This window comes from Perognathus longimembris, chromosome 7 (genome assembly GCF_023159225.1).
Source record: "Perognathus longimembris pacificus isolate PPM17 chromosome 7, ASM2315922v1, whole genome shotgun sequence".
Classification (NCBI taxonomy): Eukaryota; Metazoa; Chordata; class Mammalia; order Rodentia; family Heteromyidae; genus Perognathus; species Perognathus longimembris.
In genome coordinates, this window is record NC_063167.1 from 35,345,288 (window position 1) to 35,363,476 (window position 18,189).

Here is an 18,189-nt window from a genome sequence, read left to right on the forward strand (position 1 = left end):
CCCTAGGGATTTTAATCAGTATTTTTATTAGCCTTCTTTAAGGGGACCTTTTGTTGACCTTGGATATTTCTGGAAAGCCAGGAAAGGTATGTTTTGTGGGCAGATCCAATCTTCTTCTTATCATTTATTTTATTTTATTTTATTTTTGCCAGTCCTGGGCCTTGGACTCAGGGCCTGAGCACTGTCCCTGGCTTCTTTTTTTTTTTTTTTTTTTTTGGCCACTCCTGGGTCTTGGACTCAGGGCCTGAGCACTGTCCCTGGCTTCTTCTTGCTCAAGGCTAGCACTCTGCCACTTGAGCCACAGCGCCACTTCTGGCCATTTTTTTCTGTATATGTGGTGCTGGGGAATTGAACCCAGGGCCTCATGTATACGAGGCAAGCACTCTTGCCACTAGGCTATATCCCCAGCCCCCCCTGGCTTCTTTTTGCTCAAGGCTAGCACTCTACATCTTAAGCCACAGTGCCACTTACAGCTTTTTCTGTTTACGTGGTGCTGAGGAATCGAACCCAGGGCTTCATGCATGCTAGGCAAGCTCTCTACCATTCCCAGCCCCTGGCAGATCCAATCTTGCCAGGGATTCTAGTAATGATTTTGTTGTCTTGGTAACCTGGGACCTTGAGCTTGCTGCCTGCCTCAACTCATTTAGCCATCTTCTGCTGGACTTGCCTCCCCTGAAAAACTCCCCTGGCCATCGCAGCTCTCCAAAGCTTAGTGCCCAGAGCATCTGGACCTGCTTGGTCTTTATCAAACATTTTTTGTTTTGTTTTGTTTTGTTTCTGCAACTATCTCCATTGCTAGACTAATAATTAATTGAAGAGGGGTGACAGGAGAGGTCAAAGTGAAATATTTGTGGGAGGACAGTGAAAACCCCAGTTGAAGCCCAGCATTGTGATTGTTTATCTACCTGAGCAAGCTCCCATGCTGGAGAATTTAGCATGCATCCTGTCCCTAGAGCCCCACACTGTGTGGCTTGAGCTATGTGGCCCACTGCACAGCAGGTGGTGACCATGGCTGTCACTAGACAGCCTGGCAGAAGTAAGTGTGACAGGTAAATGCAGAGCCTACGCTGAGGTCTCTCCACATGGACAGCAAGGCCTGGGCACTGTCCCTGGGCTTTTTCTCTCAAGGTTACCACCTTTAGCCACAGCACCACTTCCAGTTTCCTGGTGGTTAATTGGAGATAAGAGTCTCACGGACTTTCCTGCCGGGGCTGGCTTTGAACAGCCATCCTCAGACCTCAGCCTCCTGAGTAGCTAGGGTCACAGGTGTAACCCACCATGTGGGCACCAAGCTGTCTAAGATATTTCAAAAGAGAAAAAAAGTCTTGAGATTTATCACCAAGCAGTCTCTGATAATTCAGTTCCATGAATTTGTCTGTAGAAAAGATTCTTTTATTTTCTTTCCCTCTTTCTCCAGAGGTTTTTATTTTTGCCAGTTCTGGGCCTTGGACTCAAGGCCTGAGCACTGTCCCTGGTTTCTTTTTTTTTTTTTTTTTTTTGGCCAGTCCTGGGCCTTGGACTCAGGGCCTGAGCACTGTCCCTGGCTTCTTCCCGCTCAAGGCTAGCACTCTGCCACTTGAGCCACAGCGCCGCTTCTGGCTGTTTTCTGTATACGTAGTGCTGGGGAATCGAACCTAGGGCTTCATGTATTCGAGCCAAGCACTCTTACCACTAGGCCATATCCCCAGCCCCTCCAGAGGTTTTATGTATGCACAGAAATGCTTTACAGCTGTAAAAATTCCCAGGATTGTCTAGTTTAAAGATTCTTTGCTTGGATGCCTTAGGATCAATGCTGATTTGTTTGGTCTTAAGTCACAACTGAGACTTGAATCCTTGTTTCTTGTTGTTGTTTGTTTGTTTTCCAATCCTGGTACTTGAACTCAGGGTTTAGACACTATCCCTGGGATTTTGTGTTCAAGGCTAGTGCTCTCCCACTTGAACCACAGATCCACTTCTGGCTTTTGGTGGCTAACTGGAAAAAAGAGCCTCACAGACTTTCCTTTCTGGGCAGGTTTCGAATCACAGTCCTCAGATCTCAGCCTCCTGAGTAGCTAGAATTATAGACATGAGCCACCAGCACCCAGCTCTTATAATCTGTTCTTGAATATCTTCAGGGAATAGGAGCTCTCTATCTCCAATGTAGAGCATTCTAATTCTCAAATTAGGAAGGTCTGCTTTTTATGGAGTGGAAATGTGTCTTGGAATGCTACTTTTGGTAGTGTGCAGTTTCATTCTTTGCCTTTCCATAGGTAAATCCTCAGCTCTGTAAAAGGCGTCATGTCATGTCTGGTTTCAGAGGAGTTAGGGGAGAGCAAGGGCAAGGTTGTTGGACAAACGCCCCTCTACAAATCTCAGCTATCTGCCACATGTGCTTCTCAAAATTGAATGTGAACTAAAATCTCCTGGAATCTTGTTAAAACATAGTCAGACTCAAAGGCACAGTCTGAGGTGCTAACAAACTCCAAGAAAAGGCTGGCTATCATAGTCTGAAATTTATCTTTCTCAATAGCAAAATATTAAGGGTCTTACCTTTTTCTCCTTGGTTGAAGATGGGCTGCAGGCCCAACCAGGTTTCACTCTACAAGAAGAAATAAAAGGGAAGGTGGGAGAGGAAAAAGGAGGCAACCCAGGACAGTAATTTCCTTTTAAGCAAGGAAAAGGCATTGAGCCGGGCACTGGTGGCTCACCTGTAATCCTAGTTATCTAGGAGGATAGATCTGAGGACGGCATTTCAAAGTCAGACTGATCAAGAAAGTCTGTGAGACACTTATCTCCAATAAACTACTCAAAAAAAAAAAAAAAGCGGTCATGTCTGCCCCTTCCAGTTGTTTCTTATTGTGGCTTAAGATCACTTTTTTTTTTTTGCTAGTCCTGATGCTTGAATTCAAGGCCTGGGTGCTGTCTCTGAGCCTCTTTGTGTTCAAGGCTGGCACTCTACCACTTGAGCCACAGTGCCACTTCCAGCTTTTTCTGAGTAGTTTATTAGAGATGAGTCTCATGGACTTTTCTGTTTGGGCTGGCTTCAAACAGTGATCTTCAGATCTCAGCTCCCTGAGTAGTTAGGAGTACAAATGTGAGCCACTAGGGCCTGGCTCCTGAGCAATTTTGCTCTTTGCTTTTTGGTGATTGAGTTAAGAGTCTCACAGACTTTCATGTATGGGCTAGTTTCCAATCACAATCCTCAGAACCCAGCCTCCGAAGTAGCCATGATCGAAGGTATGAGTCACCATTGCTCAGCTACTTCTTTTCTTGCCAGTCCTGGGGCTTGAATGCAGGGCCTGAGCACTGTCTCTGGCTTCTTTTTGCTCAAGGCTAGCACTTTACCACTTGAGCCACAGCATCACTTCTGGCCTTTTTCTATATATGTGGTGCTGAGGAATAGAACCCAGGGTTTCATGTATGTGAGGTAAGCACTCTTCCACAAGGCTATATTCTTAGCCCCATACTTTTTTTTTTATGAGACAGGTCTTCCCATGTAGCCCAGGCTGGTCTCAAATTTGCAATCCTCTTGCATTAGCCTCCTGAGTGCTGGTGTGTGTGTGTGTGTGTGTGTGTGTGTGTGTGTGTGTGTGTGTGTGTGTGTTTTTTAAAACAATGATTTCATAAGTAACACTTAGATTTTGTCTCTTCCTAGTAGATTTTGTGTTCCAAACCTTTTATTTTCTAAGTGGAAAGCAGTGGGCCAAGATAAGCAAACTCTCACAGCCCCTCCCCTGCAAAACCAGAAAAGACTATGTGTCTACTGCAGTCTCCTGGATTAGGGAGAAGCAAGAAGCCACTATTGAGCAAAGGTTTTGACCTTTTCATTCAAAAAGAATCAGCCAGACTCCTCTCAATGCTCAGGGAACAGCAGGCTGGCAGGTATTAGCACTTGATACTAAGAGGACTTGGCAGGTGTGTCGATCTGGCCCCATCTCCAGGGCACAGAGTGTAGACACCTGGGTCTTGGGCTGGCTCCAAGTGGGTACTAGGTCATGTGCAGAGTGTCTGCATTTCTAACTAAATTACTACTCCCACCGATCCTGTGTACCAAGCCCTGACCTTGTGTGCAGTGTGCTGTGCACATTCTCATTCGGTTCCCGTAGCAACCCAGAGTGTCCTGCTGTGAAACCTGGTGATTTTGGTGACCAGGATGCATCCCATCCCCTTATGAACGCTTCTTGATAACAAGTCTCAGGCCTCAATTCCAGAGAAGCAGACTCAGCAGAATAAAGTAGGGTCAGATAACATACGTTTTCCCCATAATCCAGTGCATAGCTATGCCCGACAGCTACTGTATCCACTAATGGCTTGACCCTCACTTGACTCCTTGCTCCTGAACAAAGAGCCCAGGTCTGATTGCACCCTCTTTCTTGAACATTTGTTCTGGACAAGCTCTCGGGAAAGATATGCCAAGTGAATGTCCAGATGCATTAAAGGTGCCAGGAAAGAAAAAAATACAAAGTCCAGCACTGTGAGTCCTAGGGTTTTCTGAAGGCCAGGCAGGAAAGCAAGCTCCCTGAGGCCTGGGGACCATTGAAATGATCAGTGTGGCTAGTCAGGCAAAGTTCTTGGGTGCTTCTGCCCTCTCTAGGTACACAAGGCCTGCAGCCAGCCTTCCCCAGAAACAGCATTGTTATACAGGCCTAAGGGAAAGTTGATACTTTAAAAGAAGGTGTTCAGGGATACTTTAAGAGCATACTGAAAACAGTGTCCAAAGGAGAGCCAGCAAGGAATTCAGGATGAATGCAGTCTCCTCTTCCACCTTTCCCATGTCCAGTAGCTCTGACTTCTACCTGACAGGTACTGCTGTCCTGGAGTGGGTCCCAAGAAAGCGCCTTTCACTCATCACTTAAGTAGCTGTATCTAGACCTGGAGATAAAGGGCAGTGCCCAGACAGGCAGCCATTTGGACTGATCTCATGGAGTCAGTCACACACACACACACACACACACACACACGTGCGCACACAGAAGTACCCTCATTTTTCAAGTGGAGAAAATGAGGCTGAGAGAGAAGGCATCTGCCTAGGGTTTACTGACCCTAGGGATATTCCATCCCAACATAGTATATAGTACTGAAGCATATTAATCCTTGGGGTAGATTTTTATATGTAGAATAGGGTTCCAACATTATTTTGTTGTAACAACTTAAGAATTGCCCAGCACTATTTATCAATGAATTAATAATGAACTCATTGATCTGAAACACCATGTTATTAATAATTTTTCATATACAAATGGATTTGTGTACCTACTCTCATTGGCCATATTGGAGTTATAGCAGTGATATGTTGTCGTGCTATTGTTTTATTGGTTTTATACTGTGATATGTGGTAGGTGATGTCTCCCACTTGTGTCTGATACAGATTTTGCAATCAAGCTATGTTCTACTAAAGTTGCTATTTCCCTTGCAGTTAACTAATAAATAAAAATCTGTTGAAAATGAATATCTATATAGCAAGTCTTCCCATCCACCAGCAATGAATAGGTCTTGCTGGGCGTGGTGACTCACTTATAATCGCAGCTACTTGGGAGGTGTAGATCAGGAAGACTGCAGTTTGAGGACATTCTGGGAAAAAACTAGACCTTCCCATCTCAACAAATATTAGGTGCGGTCTGGGCCTTTCCTTGGGCATAAACAAGTAAAAAATAACTAAAGCAAAAGAGGACTAAGAACTTGGCTTAGTGGTATAGCACCTACCTAACAAGTACAAGGCCCCTAGTACTGCCAAAAAATGTAAATCTTAAACTTTACGACCTCTCAGGAGAGCTTAATAGTTTTCTCCATTAAACTCATAATCTCTTTGGTTAATATCTAGTAATTGGGGGAATATATATATATATTTTTTTTTCAGGAGGTATGTCAGCACCTCATCAGTGAGCCTCACAGATAGTATAATTGTTAGATAAATGGTATTTCTTCTTGAGTTGTATTTTGCTATATTAGAAACACTAGTTTTGTGTGTGTGTGTGTATGTTTTTGTCAGCTGTGGGGCTTGAACTCTGGGCCTGCGTACTGTTCCTGAGCTCTTCAGCTCATGGCTAATGCTCTACCTCTTGGGCCACAGTGCTACTTCTGGTTTTCTGGTGGTTAATTGGAGTTGTCTCATGGACTTTTCTGTCTGGGCTGGCTTTGAACCACAATCCTCAGATCTCAGCCTCCTGAATAGCTAGGGGTAAGCCACTGGCGCCTGGCTCATCGTTTTTGTTTGTTTGTTTGTTTTCTGCCAGTCCTGGGGTTTGAACTAAGGTCCTGGGCACTGTCCCTGAGCTTCTTTTGCTCAAGGCTAGCACTCTATCACTTGAGCCATAGTACCACTTCTGGCTTTTTCTTTTTATGTAATACTGAGGAATAAGCCACATTCCCAGTCCTCATCTTAATCATCTTTTCACACCAGTGGTCCCTCCAGCACAATTAACAGCAGTGACCCAAAGCATTCCCATTTTCCCCTGATCTTGGAGTACATCTAGTTTTTCATCATTTACAAAACATAGCACTTGGGCTGGGAATATGGCCTAGTGGCAAGCGCACTTGCCTAGTACTCATGAAGCCCTTGGTTCGATTCCCCAGCACCACATATATAGAAAATGGCCAGAAGTGGCGCTGTGGCTCAAGTGGCAGAGTGCTAGCCTTGAGCAAAAGGAAGCCAAGGACAGTGCTCAGGCCCTGAGTTCAAGGCCCAGGACTGGCCACAAAAAAAAAAAATAGCACTTGCACTAGGCTATCTATAGATGCCCGCTCTGTACCATTTGAGCCACACCTCCAGCCTCTTTTTTGTCTTGGTTATTTTCAAGCTAATATTTCACTTTATGCACAGGCTGGGATTCTCCTGCTTGTGCTTATCCTCATGGCTGGGATAACAGGTGTGCACCACTTTATCCAGCCATTGATTGAGATGGTGTCTCTGGAACTTTAATCCCCAGTTGACCATATACTTATACTTCAATGCCTCAATCTCTGCCTTTGGCTTTTGGTTGTTTGCTTGTTTTTATTATTATTATTTTTTAGATTGGTTCTTGCTATGTAGTTCAAGGTAGCCTCAAACTGAAATCATCTTGCCTCTACCTCCCACGTGCTGGGATTACATATGTGCGCCACCACACTCAGCTATAGATACCTTCTTTGAGGGAGGATCATCCCCTTTTAGTTGCTAGTTTGCTAAGAGTTTCTTCACTTTGTTGTTAAATGGGAACTGAATTTTACTCAGTATCTTTTCTGTAGTCTACTTCATCTTCCTTTACTCCATGAATGACTACCTAGGTTTCCCTACTTCCAGAAATAATTCACAAAATATAGAAAAAGTGAGATCCCTGTGGAGTTTAACTTACGAATGTAACATACATTGTCTAGTACTATACAGCAATTTAAAACAAGAAAGGTTTCTTCCCCAGCCCTGTGTTTTCTAAATTACCTGTTTCCAGGCAAAGCAGTGGACTGGGCCCAGTGGAGGTGGGGACTGGCAAGGGAGGGCTGAAGCTCTGCTGTCAGGTGCCGAAAAGCTTAGAAAACAGAATGCAGGGGACCTAGACACACTATGGCTGCTGGACTTGAAAGAGGGCAATGTAGACCCCTTCTCAAATCCTTGGATATACTAGCTGTGTCTGAAATTAGAGGAGCCCTTGATCAAGTCCCACAGCCAGCCTTAGTGGGCAGACCTTTCCCACTCTCAAAAAATGTGAAACAAGCCTGGCACCAGTGGTTCATGCCTATAATCCTAGCTGCTCAGGAGGCTGAGATCTGAGGATCACAGTTCAATTCCTCAGTACCACATAAAGAGAAAAAGCAGGAAGTGACTCTGTGGCTCAAGTGGTAGAGTGCTGGCCTTGAGCAAAAGAAGCCAAGGACAGTGCTCAGGCTCTGAGTTCAAGCCCCAGGACTAGCAAAAAATCCCCCCAAAACTCCAAAATGCCAAGTTCAAGAAACGAGTTCAAGCCCCATTACTGGCACATAAACACACACACACACACACAAGTATGAAAAAAAGGTATAATTTTTATTTCCAAAGAATTCCAGAGTCTGTTGGGCATGATGGCCTACATTATAATCCTAGTACTTGGAAGACTGAGGCAGATGGATTGTGAACTAGAGGCCTGAGCTATACAGCAAGACTCAGTCACTCTCAAAAAAAAAAAAGGAATTCTAGTCTTTAGCAGAACCTAACAGTGGCTTCTGATTTCTCAGTGCAGCAAACAACTTTGTGTACTGTGTGAGGATCTCAGTCCCATAAAACTGCGCAGGTCATGACTGATGTCTTCACCTCATTCCAAAAGTGAAGGAAGCTTTCTGTCCTTTATGCCCTGGCCCTGATGCCTTTTATCCTCTGGGTTGACCTGCTCCTAGACCATGGGCTGCAGAGCCCTTAGAAGCCATGTGTTCTGCAAATTCTACCAGGCACAGGTTTTTAAGCCACGGAAAGATGTCAGAAGGCAAAGAACTCCAGAGTACATAGTTATTTGTGGAGGGAGTGGCTGCTCTTTCGCTCTATCTTCATATATCACTGGGGCTTCATGGGGGCTTCACTGGTAGGATTTGGGAACTACGACGAAGCCCAGCAAGTGGATTGGGAGGACTTAACACAGCTACCAGGGCACAAGGAACCGAGGGACCAGGCTCTGTAGGTGTTGGTGCCTGGGCACTTGGTCTCTGCAGAGTTCTTAAAGACCAGGAGCGTTCAGCACTTGAGAAACTGGTGGGTGACCTCATAGATCCCCACCGACTCCTGGGACTTTTCGTCGTAGTCAGTCCAGTCCTATGGGGTAAGAGGGCAGGGTTAGCCTCTCAAAGCAGACAAGGACAGAGTGGAGTGGACAGCTGGGACTCACAAGGCCCAGCAGAGTCTCAGCTATTTGTGAGCATGACCCTCCATAGAGCTGGACAGCTCAGGCCTGAGCTCCAGCCTTGTCAGCTTGTGACTACAGGCAAGTCATGTCACTCCTCAAAGCCTCAGTTCTACCCTTTATTAAAAAAAGAAAATGAGGCAGGCAGGCAAAAATGGGCCTCAGATTGCATATTGATGACTCACATGAGGAAGCACGTGGGAAAGCACTCAGCATGTCACAAAGAGAAGCCAGGGACAGTGCTCAGGCCCTGAGTCCCAAGCCCCAGGACTGGCAAAAAACAAAACAAACAAACAAATAAAGTTATAGAATTAGCCCAGATGCCCTGCAATAGATGAGTGGGTCAAAAAATGGGTACCTACACACAATGGAATTCTACACAGCCATTAGAAAGAATAGTGTTGTGTCAATTGCAGGGAAATAGACCTAGAACAAATATGACCAAGTGAGGTAAGCCAAACTTAAGAGAGACAAATGGCGCCTGTTTTCTCTCATATATGGAAGCTAGATTAAAATACATTGGGACATAGTAAATCATACAGGACTCCAGGCATTCACACCAAAGGTGGATACTCTTAGGAGAGAAACACAACAGTGCAATGCCTATGTATCTCTGATCATATAAAATAATATTTATCAAAATGAACTCCAGGAAATGGAAACAAGAGTTTTAAAAGGTTGCTTTTGTTTTCTTTTCTTTTTGTCTTGATCATTATCTATCTTTGGGAGAGTACGGGGAGGGGGCACAGAAATGGAGGGACAAAGGGTGAACAAACACACCAGTGGTACTCACTAGACACTATGTTGAAAATGAACTATACAACTTGTGGGTGGGGATGGGAGGAAAAAACTGGAAGACAGCGAAGAAAGGGGTGACACTGTTCAAAAAGAAATGTACTCATGGCTGGGATTATGGCCTAGTGGCAAGAGTGCTTGCCTGTATACATGCCCTGGGTTCAATTCCCCAGCACCACATATATGGAAAATGGCCAGAGTGGCGCTGTGGCTCAAGTGGTAGAGTGCTAGCCTTGAGCAAAGAGAAGCCAGGGACAGTGCTCAGGCCCTGAGTCCAAGCCCAGGACTGGCAAAAAAAAAAAAAAAAAAAAAAGAAAGAAAGAAAGAAAGAAATGTACTCATTACCTGACTTGTGAAATTTTTGGTACATCATTTTTATTTATTTATTTTTATTTCATTTTATTGTAAAGGTGATGTAGAGAGGGGTTACATAAGTCAGGTAAGGAGTACATTTCTTTTCCTTTTTGAACAGTGTTATCCCTCCCCTCACTTTCTCCCATTCTCTCTGCTGTGTACATTATTTTTAAAGTAACAATTTTTTAGATTAAAAAAAAGATACTTGTTTAAAGAAGCTGGTATGTAGCTTAGTGGTAGAGTTTGCCTAACATGTGCTAAGGTCCTTAGTTTGAAGCTCAGCACTGCACCCCACCCAAAAAAAAATCCACTGTAATTGGATATATATATATATATCAATATCTATATGACTCATTAACATTGAGCTCACAGCCAATAGCACTGTGAATCATACCTGAACAAAACTTATGGAAAACTCACTTTGTGTCAGGCACATTGAACTTTCCTGCCCTTACTAATACCAAAGAGCACTTCAGCACTACACTGGGGACCATGAAAATGGCAGTCACCAACAAATCACCAATACATAGCACAAAGATATCAGGTCTCTACCAGTAAGCCTTGTTCACCTAAAGGGTAAGTCCCACCAGGTACCCTACCCAGAGAGCACTCCATGCCCAGGGTCCTTCTCCAAGTCAAGGGTAATAAGAAAGAGTGCCCCACTTCTGCCTTCCGGCCTCACCCCGCAGGATCCCTTAGTCTCATACCTTCTCCTGCAGATTAATGTCACTGAAGACTGTCCCCGACTCCACGCCTTCAGCAGCAAAGCCAGCCTGCAGGAAACAGGAAGGCAGCAGTTAGGCTGGGGAAAAGGTGGCACCAGGCCGGAATGTGCTCCCTGTCTGGGGAGCTGGGTTTTCCAGCAAAGCTTTTGCCATCAAGGGCAGAGATCCAGAATGGGCAGCTGTTCTAGAGTGACTTCTGAGCTCCCAAGACCTGGCAGCTGCCTAGGGACTGCATTAAATTCTCAAAATTAGAACCAAAGAGCAGAAGGCAGAAGTGGGGTAACCCCAACTCTGACTTGTTGAAGGGCTCTGGGAACAGTGTTTCACTCTCTGGACCTGCATTCCCCTATTGAGCAAATGGGGATGCCAAGGTCATCTCTTCTCCCTTACTTCAAAGACTTGATGGGAGGTAAATGATGCACAAATAAGAAGCACTAGTTTCGAGTCAGATCAACCTGGGTTCAAATTACAGCAAACTGCTTACTAACTGTAAAGCTGGGCAAGCAGCAAAATCTCTGTGGTTTTTCCCATACCTGACAAACAAGATGGATCCCTTCAGAGTTACAGCGAGGATTAAATGGTTTTACATGTAAAAGTGATAAACATGGTGCCCAGCATATAATAGGCATGTGATTGGTGACTATTACTATTCCTAGGAAGAAATCCAGGGCTCAGTGGTACAGCACTTTCCTAGCACCATGCACAAGACCCTGGGTTCAATCCCCAGGGTGGGAAGAGAGGAGAGAAAAAGAAGTCCTAGTCCACTGTTTCTTTTGGAAGCACAGTTCTGCTGTCACTCTACACATCCTTTCCCAAAGACACAGAAAAACACACTCACCTGGGGCTGGAAGTCAACTGGTTCAAGGCCCCGGCACTCAAACTCTACTATTGTCTTGAATTTCTCATTGTCTTCTGCCTAGAAAGGAAGTATGTTGAGGATATAGGCCCAAGTGGACCAAGAGGACCCTATGACCCCTCTGCTTCCTGCCATGTGGGGCTGGAATCAGGAACAACTCGTTCCCTTCTGAAAGAAGCCTACGTTGGGTATTGTTTCCTGCAAGACTTTCTGCAGACATGGCTGCTGCAGAAGAGTATGGATTTGGGGGGTCTGTCTGAACATGGGGCAGGGCTGGGCTCTGCCTCTCTTTCCCCTCTAGGTGTAAGATTCCTAAACTGTCAATAGGATCTGAAAAACCTCTATAGGTTTATCATGAGAATCTGGAACATAGTGGCCAGCATAGGTCCCCACACTGTGCTTGATAAATGGGAGGTAAAGTTATCAATACCAAAAAATATAAAAAAGGGTTAAACTATGAAATCTCCAGATTATCCAGTCTCAGCCAGAGTCAAACACTTCTCTTTCTCCTCTCTCCTTCTCTCCCTTTCTCTGTCTCTCAATCTCCCAAACAGGGTCTTGTTATGTAGAGAAACAGTGACTACCTTGGGCTAGAGGCCCAAGTTATTCTGATGCAGCTAAACCTTTAGAACTCAGATCTCCTGGCACCCATTTTAGTGTTAACCCACCACTGTAACAAACGTACATTGTAAGACCTTGAACTCCAGATCCTCCTGCCTCAGCCTCCTGACTGCTTGAACCACCATCACTAGCTAGCCAAAGCCCTTTGCTAACTATAACCTTAAGGGTGGCCTTAAAGTCTTTGGAATGGGATGTGTGTGGAGAGGGTACTTCTTGGGAGTGGTGAGTAGTCAGGATGTTCATGCCCGCTTTACCCATGTGTTCAGAGGTCCCAAGTGCCCTGTTTATGCATCCATTCACTCTCATTATGGATTCACTACAAAATCAGATCCTGTACTTTAACCAAGTGTCTAGTACTTTTCTGTTGGGCCTTGGTTTGTCTTTTGTAGGTTGGTCTTTACCTTCTACTACATTCTGACTGGCATTAGGGCAGGCCTTCATTTATTTTCTCTCTTTAAGGCATGTGCTGTAGCTCAGTGATAGACTCCATGCTATACATATGTAAGGGCCTGGGTTCCATCCCCAGCACCACAAATAAACAAAACAAAACAAAATTATTTCTCTTTTTAACTTCAGGGCAATGCTGAGAATTTGATAAAATTCAATTATTTTGTGCCAGTCCCGGGGCTTGAACTGAGGACTAGGGCACTGTCCTTGAGCTTTTGTACACTATGCTCTACCACTTGAGCCAGAGCCCCACTTTTGACTTTTTGATGATTAACTGGAGATATGAGTCTCACAGAATCTCCTGCCCTTGCTGGCTTCGAAATGTGGTCCTCAGATCTCAGCCTTCTCAGTAACTAGGATTACAGGTGTGTGCCACCAGTGCCTGGCTAACATTCAGATATTTTACATAAATAGCTAACAAGGAATGGATGAATACAAATAACTACTCTTTTAATAGACCCCCGCCCTTTGAGCTTGCTATGTAGTGATGCCTAACTAATAATAATACTGTACTCTGCAGGAAGTATGCACCAAGAGACAGTCCCAACAAGGGTTTCACTGAAGGCTTTCTATAGACCCCTAGGATGAAGATAAGGGAGATGCTCTCAGCTATGGAAACAGTGACTACCTTGGGCTAGAGGCCCCTTGAGCTCCCACAGCCCAGCACACTAAAACAGCATTCAGTGAATGTTAAATAAAATGATGGAATGAGCAAATAAACAACTAAGTTAAGTGGATTAAATAATATATAATGTATTATGGTACATACATGTAATCATGGCATTTGGGAGCATGAAAAAGGAAGATAGAGTTTGAGAAGAGCCTGGGCTACATAATGAGACCTGCCTCAAAAAAAAAAAAAAAAAGGATTAAAAAGAATAAGGGGCCGGGAAGATGGCTCAGTGGTAGAGTGCTCACCTAGCATGCATGAGGCCCTGGGTTCGATTCCTCAGAACCACATAAATAGAAAAAAAGCCAGAAGTGGTACTATGGCTCAAGTGGTAGAGTGCTGGCCTTGAGCAAAAGAAGCTCAGGGGCAGGCCCTGATTTCAAGCCCCAGGCAGGACTGGCCAAAAAAAGAGAAAAGCAAAAAGATTAAGTACAGCCAACAATACCATATAGCAGGTCATTCTGGTGCAGCTAAACCTTTAGAACTCAGATCTCCTGGCACCCATTTTAGTGTTAACCCACCATTGCAACAAACTTACATTGTAAGACTTGATGGTGCTGCTCAAAATCTCTGAAACATAAAAAGAAGACAGGGTTAACTTGAATTCTTGCTTTGGCCCCACCCAGGTACCCAGATGTGGCCTTAGGTAAGAGAGATAGCCATATAAGCTTCAGTATCTTGGACTGTATCTTGCTTTCATTCTGGCACCAGGAAGCTGTGGGCCAGCATAGCAGAACTCAGTAATCAGAGTCAGACCTACCAATGGAGTTTTCCCGAGCACACAGCTTGCACTTCTGGACCATGGAGGCACTGCCACGGCCTCCCTTCAGGGCCACACTGTCCTGGCAAGAAGTAAACATAACCTCTAGTGACAGGAACCTGAGGAAATCCCAATCCATCATTTATGATCAAATAGAAGAGACAAAGATATAGAGGTAAGTGACTTGCTAGGACAGAAATATCCTGGGGATTGAGACTGGGGTTATGGCTCAGTGGTAGAGCACATGTTTATGAAGTGCAAATTCCTGTATTGAAACTCCAGGGTACATAAAACAAAACAAGACAAAAAAAAAAAAAAACCACTTGGGAAGGCTTCCTGAGGAGGAAAGGTCTCTCACTTAATTGGGAACTCTGTTTGTTTGTTTGTTTGTTTTTTTGCCAGTTCTGGGGCTTGAACTCAGGGCCTGAGCACTGTCCCTGGCTTCTTTTTGCTCAAGGCTAGCACTCTACCACTTGAGCCACAGTGCCACTTCCGGCTTTTTAAAAAAATATGTATGTGGTGCTGAGGAATCGAACCCAGGGCTTCATGTATAGGAGACAAGCACTTTACCACTAGGCCATATTCCCAGCCCCGCCCCCCCCTTTTTTTAAATAAACCTCAGCAGCTTTAATGTAGAAGGGGTTTAGGTTTTTTTTTTTTTTTTTTTTTGCCAGTCCTGGGCCTTGGACTCAGGGCCTGAGCACTGTCCCTGGCTTCATTTTGCTCAAGGTTAGCCCTCTGCCATTTGAGCCGCAGCACCATTTCTGGCCGTTTTCTATATATGTGGTGCTGGGGAATCGAACCCAGGGCTTCATGTATTTGAGGCAAGCACTCTTGCCACTAGGCCATATCCCCAGCCCGGGAACTCTGCCTAACATCCCAAAGGTGTCTGTTGTTTGCCATGCCTGCACTTCAACTTTTTTTTTTTTTTTTTTTTGCCAGTCCTGGGCCTTGGATTCAGGGCCTCAGCACTGTCCTGGGCTTCTTTTAGCTGAGGCTAGCACTCTGCCACTTGAGCCACAGCGCCACTTCTGGACATTTCACTTATATGTGGTGCTGGGGAATTGAACCCAGGCCTTCATGTATATGAGGCAAGCATGCTTGCCACTAGGCCATATCCCCAGCCCATGCCTGCACTTCAAAACCATAAGAAATAGGGTCCAAGGGACTAGAAGAGTTGAGGACCAGTTTCCCAAATCCCCACCCAGGGTGTGTGTGTGCTGGTGGGTATGTATGGTGGTGATGGAGTGGGAGGACAATTACCATCAGCCGGATGTATTGCCACTTGTCTGAAACCTCACCACAGTTGCCACATTTCATCTTAGGGAAAATAAGAAGAGTATTAGTAAAGCGGCTGGCTTGAGAGACACTAAAGGAAGGGTAAGGACAGTGGGAAGGAGGTAGGATCATATCTTATCTTCTTGTCACTTACTTCACATTTACAACTAGCCCCCACAAGGACATCATCTGACTTATTTCCAGGCAAGGCACAAGCCAAGTTGTTCTTGGGCTGTCATACCATTCCTTCTAAGGAGTGCTCTAGCTGGCTGAGGATTCAAGGCTTATGCAGCACTGAAAGGACCTAAACAGCACCCCTTACTCCAGCTAGGCTATTTGGTTAGGAGCTTTCTTTACAATCCCACAAGCTCTGTTGGTCCCCAACTTAGTTATTCATCACTGTTGCTCTTTCTTTCTCCCTCACCAGACTATGCTTACTGAAGAAAAAAAAAATCCATTCCCAAATAAACCCTGGAACTCAGGCTTCAAAATATTTGGAATAAAAGTGGTCATGGATAGCTTCCTGAAAGACAAGAGCTTTTGACGGGTGTGGGAGGATGCTGAGATTTAGACTAGGGTACACGGCAGAAGTTCTGGGATCTAGGACAGAGAAGGACCTCAACCTGTTCAGGAGAGGGCCCTGGCATACTGTGTCACTTGAGTACCAGATTCGCCAGTGCGAGGAGGGGAAGTAGTGGTGGATCATGTACGAAATAAAAAACCAATCAACCAACCAGTAAGAGGGACGAATTTATTCACATTAAATAATCGCAGTCTCTTTAAGAAGCATTTTGGTGTCTGTTTACACATCACGAAACGGTTAAATACGGGGAAACCTATAAAAAGAGTTCCAAGGCTTTTGGTTAAAGATTAACTAATAAATCTAACACTCCCGCCCGGGAAAAAAAAAAAAAAAAGAAAATCGGACCATTTATCGGACGAACTATCTCTCAATCTTAAGGCAAGGAAGGCTGGAGAGGCCCACTGTCGCCGGATGTCCCTCCCTCCCCCGTCCTAGCCCCGCCTCACCTTCAGGTACCACCGGAAGTCCTCGCCCACCGGCCGCAGGTTGGTGACGTTTTCCAGAGAAGCCTTGAGCTGCAGCGCGATTTTCTAAGGGGAGGGTTCTAGGCTGACTGCCCCGCCCTTCCTGCCCGAGCTCGGCCTCCCGCCCTCTCAACGCCAGCCCTCCTTTACGCTCCATTCCCCCCACCCCGAGTGAGCTCGGGCTCGCCTAGGTCCTCGCCACCCCTCCAACCTGGCTGCCTAGAGAAGCAAGACGCCTCTCCCGGTTTCCCTCTTACCCCCATGCTGGTTTAGCTTGGAGCGCGGCGGCTGCTTTCCGGCCTGTCGCAAAAAGCTGGCGCAGCCGCGGCCGCTGCCGCCGCCCGCGCAGACTCAGTGCAGGCTGGAGCTCTGGGGGGAGGGGGCGGAGCTCTGGGAAAGAGGCAGGGCCCTTTCTCCTGTGCAAACTCTTGTTGCCACATTTCATCTTGGGGAAAATAAGAAGAGTATTAGTAAAGCAGCTGGCTTGAGAGACACTAAAGGAAGGGTAAGGACAGTGGGAAGGAGGTAGGCTCATATCTTCTTGTAGTCACTTACTTCACATTTATAGCTAGCCCCCACTAGGACATCATCTGACTTATTTCCAGGCAAGGCACAAGCCAAGTTGTTCTGGGCTGCTTCTCACCCGCGGGTATCCGTGTCCTACCCTCCCTCCCGGTGTTTTTCCACGGTTAGGTGAGCGGGGAACCGTGCTCAGACGGCCTGGTGCCGGCCTCCCAAGTCCGCAATGCCACAGGTGTTTACTGAACCCAGGTTTTGGGCCGGCACAACCAGACAGGACAGTCCCTGCTAGAAACCTCGGCCAGGTCTCCTGTTCTTTCCGGTTATTCTGCCTGCTCCGAGGCTCCTCGGGTCTCTGGGCTCCTGCTGCCCAGGGGCCGAGGGGACGGTTTGGATAGTGCCTAGTCTGCTCTTTGATTTGCCCACCACACCGGTTTCCAGGCTCCTCTTCTGGGTGTTGCCCCGAGTCTGGGCGCTCCCCTTCAGCCGTCACCTGATACCACACCGTGGCTTGCACAGGGAGGCACAAGCCTAGTTGAGTCTGTTCTTAGTGACTTACATAGATATATCTACAAGTTTTTTAAAAACCCAAACAAAATACTATTTTACTCCTAAAAAGGTAAACTATTCAGTTGAGAAGATAGCTCAGTTGTAGAGTGCTTGCTTAGCATATGCAATGTTAAGATCACATAGCACTGAAGGGGGAGAGGGGGAGTTAACTACTTCATTAAAATGTTCAGATAGCAAATGTACATATTTTTAAAATGTTAGTATACATTTTCTTATCATGATCCAAACAAGGTCCAAACATCACATCATTCTGTTTTGTGATGCTGAGGTCAAATCTTGTGCCTCATGCATGTTGGGCAAGTGATCTACCGCTGGGATAAACTCCAGCAACAATATTTTCAGATCTCCTTTATAGGTTTTGTTTCTCTTGTAGATTATTTAAAGTCAGATGACTTGTCCAGGAATTTTCTCTACACATCACTGACTAGATTCTGATTTTTATTTTAAAACTTTCATTCTTTTATTTCTTGTAAAGTGGTAGTTTGGGGACAACTGGTTAGACAGGTTAGATTTTCTTTTTTGGGGGGGGTGGGTGTGGGAGGTTGGGCTTGAACTCAGGCATGGGTACTGTCCGTGGGCTTTTTCACTGAAGGTGAGTGTTCTTCCACTTTGAGCTACAGCTTCACTTCAGGTTTTTTGGTGGCTAAGTGGGGATAAGAGTCTCAGGGACTTTCCTGCTCAGGCTGGCTTCAAAGAGCGATCCTTGGAGCTCAGCCTCCTGAGTAGCT

At 45.5% G+C, this 18,189-nt stretch overlaps 2 protein-coding genes across 3 annotated transcripts in view; one reads left to right on the forward strand and one right to left on the reverse strand.

Moving 5' to 3' along the window:
• Cpt2 (carnitine palmitoyltransferase 2) overlaps positions 1 to 4,338 on the forward strand; it is a 24,823-nt gene extending 20,485 nt beyond the window's left edge. The window contains exon 6 of the mRNA XM_048351340.1: positions 3,638 to 4,338. The gene's annotated coding sequence lies outside the window, so the exon portion shown is untranslated. The remainder of the gene's footprint in view (positions 1 to 3,637) is intronic.
• On the reverse strand, positions 1,986 to 16,724 carry Czib (CXXC motif containing zinc binding protein). 2 transcript variants are annotated; one of them, XR_007211610.1, is made up of 9 exons: positions 16,630 to 16,724; positions 16,355 to 16,438; positions 15,311 to 15,367; positions 14,048 to 14,129; positions 13,826 to 13,857; positions 11,532 to 11,609; positions 10,676 to 10,741; positions 8,139 to 8,731; positions 1,986 to 1,999 (listed from the first exon to the last, which is right to left on the reverse strand). XR_007211610.1 is itself a non-coding variant. In XM_048351341.1 (8 exons), exons 1-8 carry the CDS (start codon positions 16,633 to 16,635, stop codon positions 8,654 to 8,656), a joined length of 483 nt encoding a protein of 160 aa, XP_048207298.1. In that variant the 5' UTR covers positions 16,636 to 16,724; the 3' UTR covers positions 7,955 to 8,653. The 2 variants fall into 2 exon arrangements, 1 of the variants encoding a protein (XP_048207298.1); XM_048351341.1 differs by lacking the exon at positions 1,986 to 1,999 and having other exon boundaries at positions 7,955 to 8,731.
• Positions 16,725 to 18,189: the final 1,465 nt, after the last annotated feature.

Coding starts and splice junctions, on each gene's coding strand:
- Czib (XM_048351341.1), bottom strand. Junction 14,130..15,310: donor GGCAATACATCCGGCTGATG/GTAATTGTCCTC, acceptor ACTTCTTGCCAG/GACAGTGTGGCCCTGAAGGG. Junction 8,732..10,675: donor ACATTAATCTGCAGGAGAAG/GTATGAGACTAA, acceptor CTTACCCCATAG/GACTGGACTGACTACGACGA.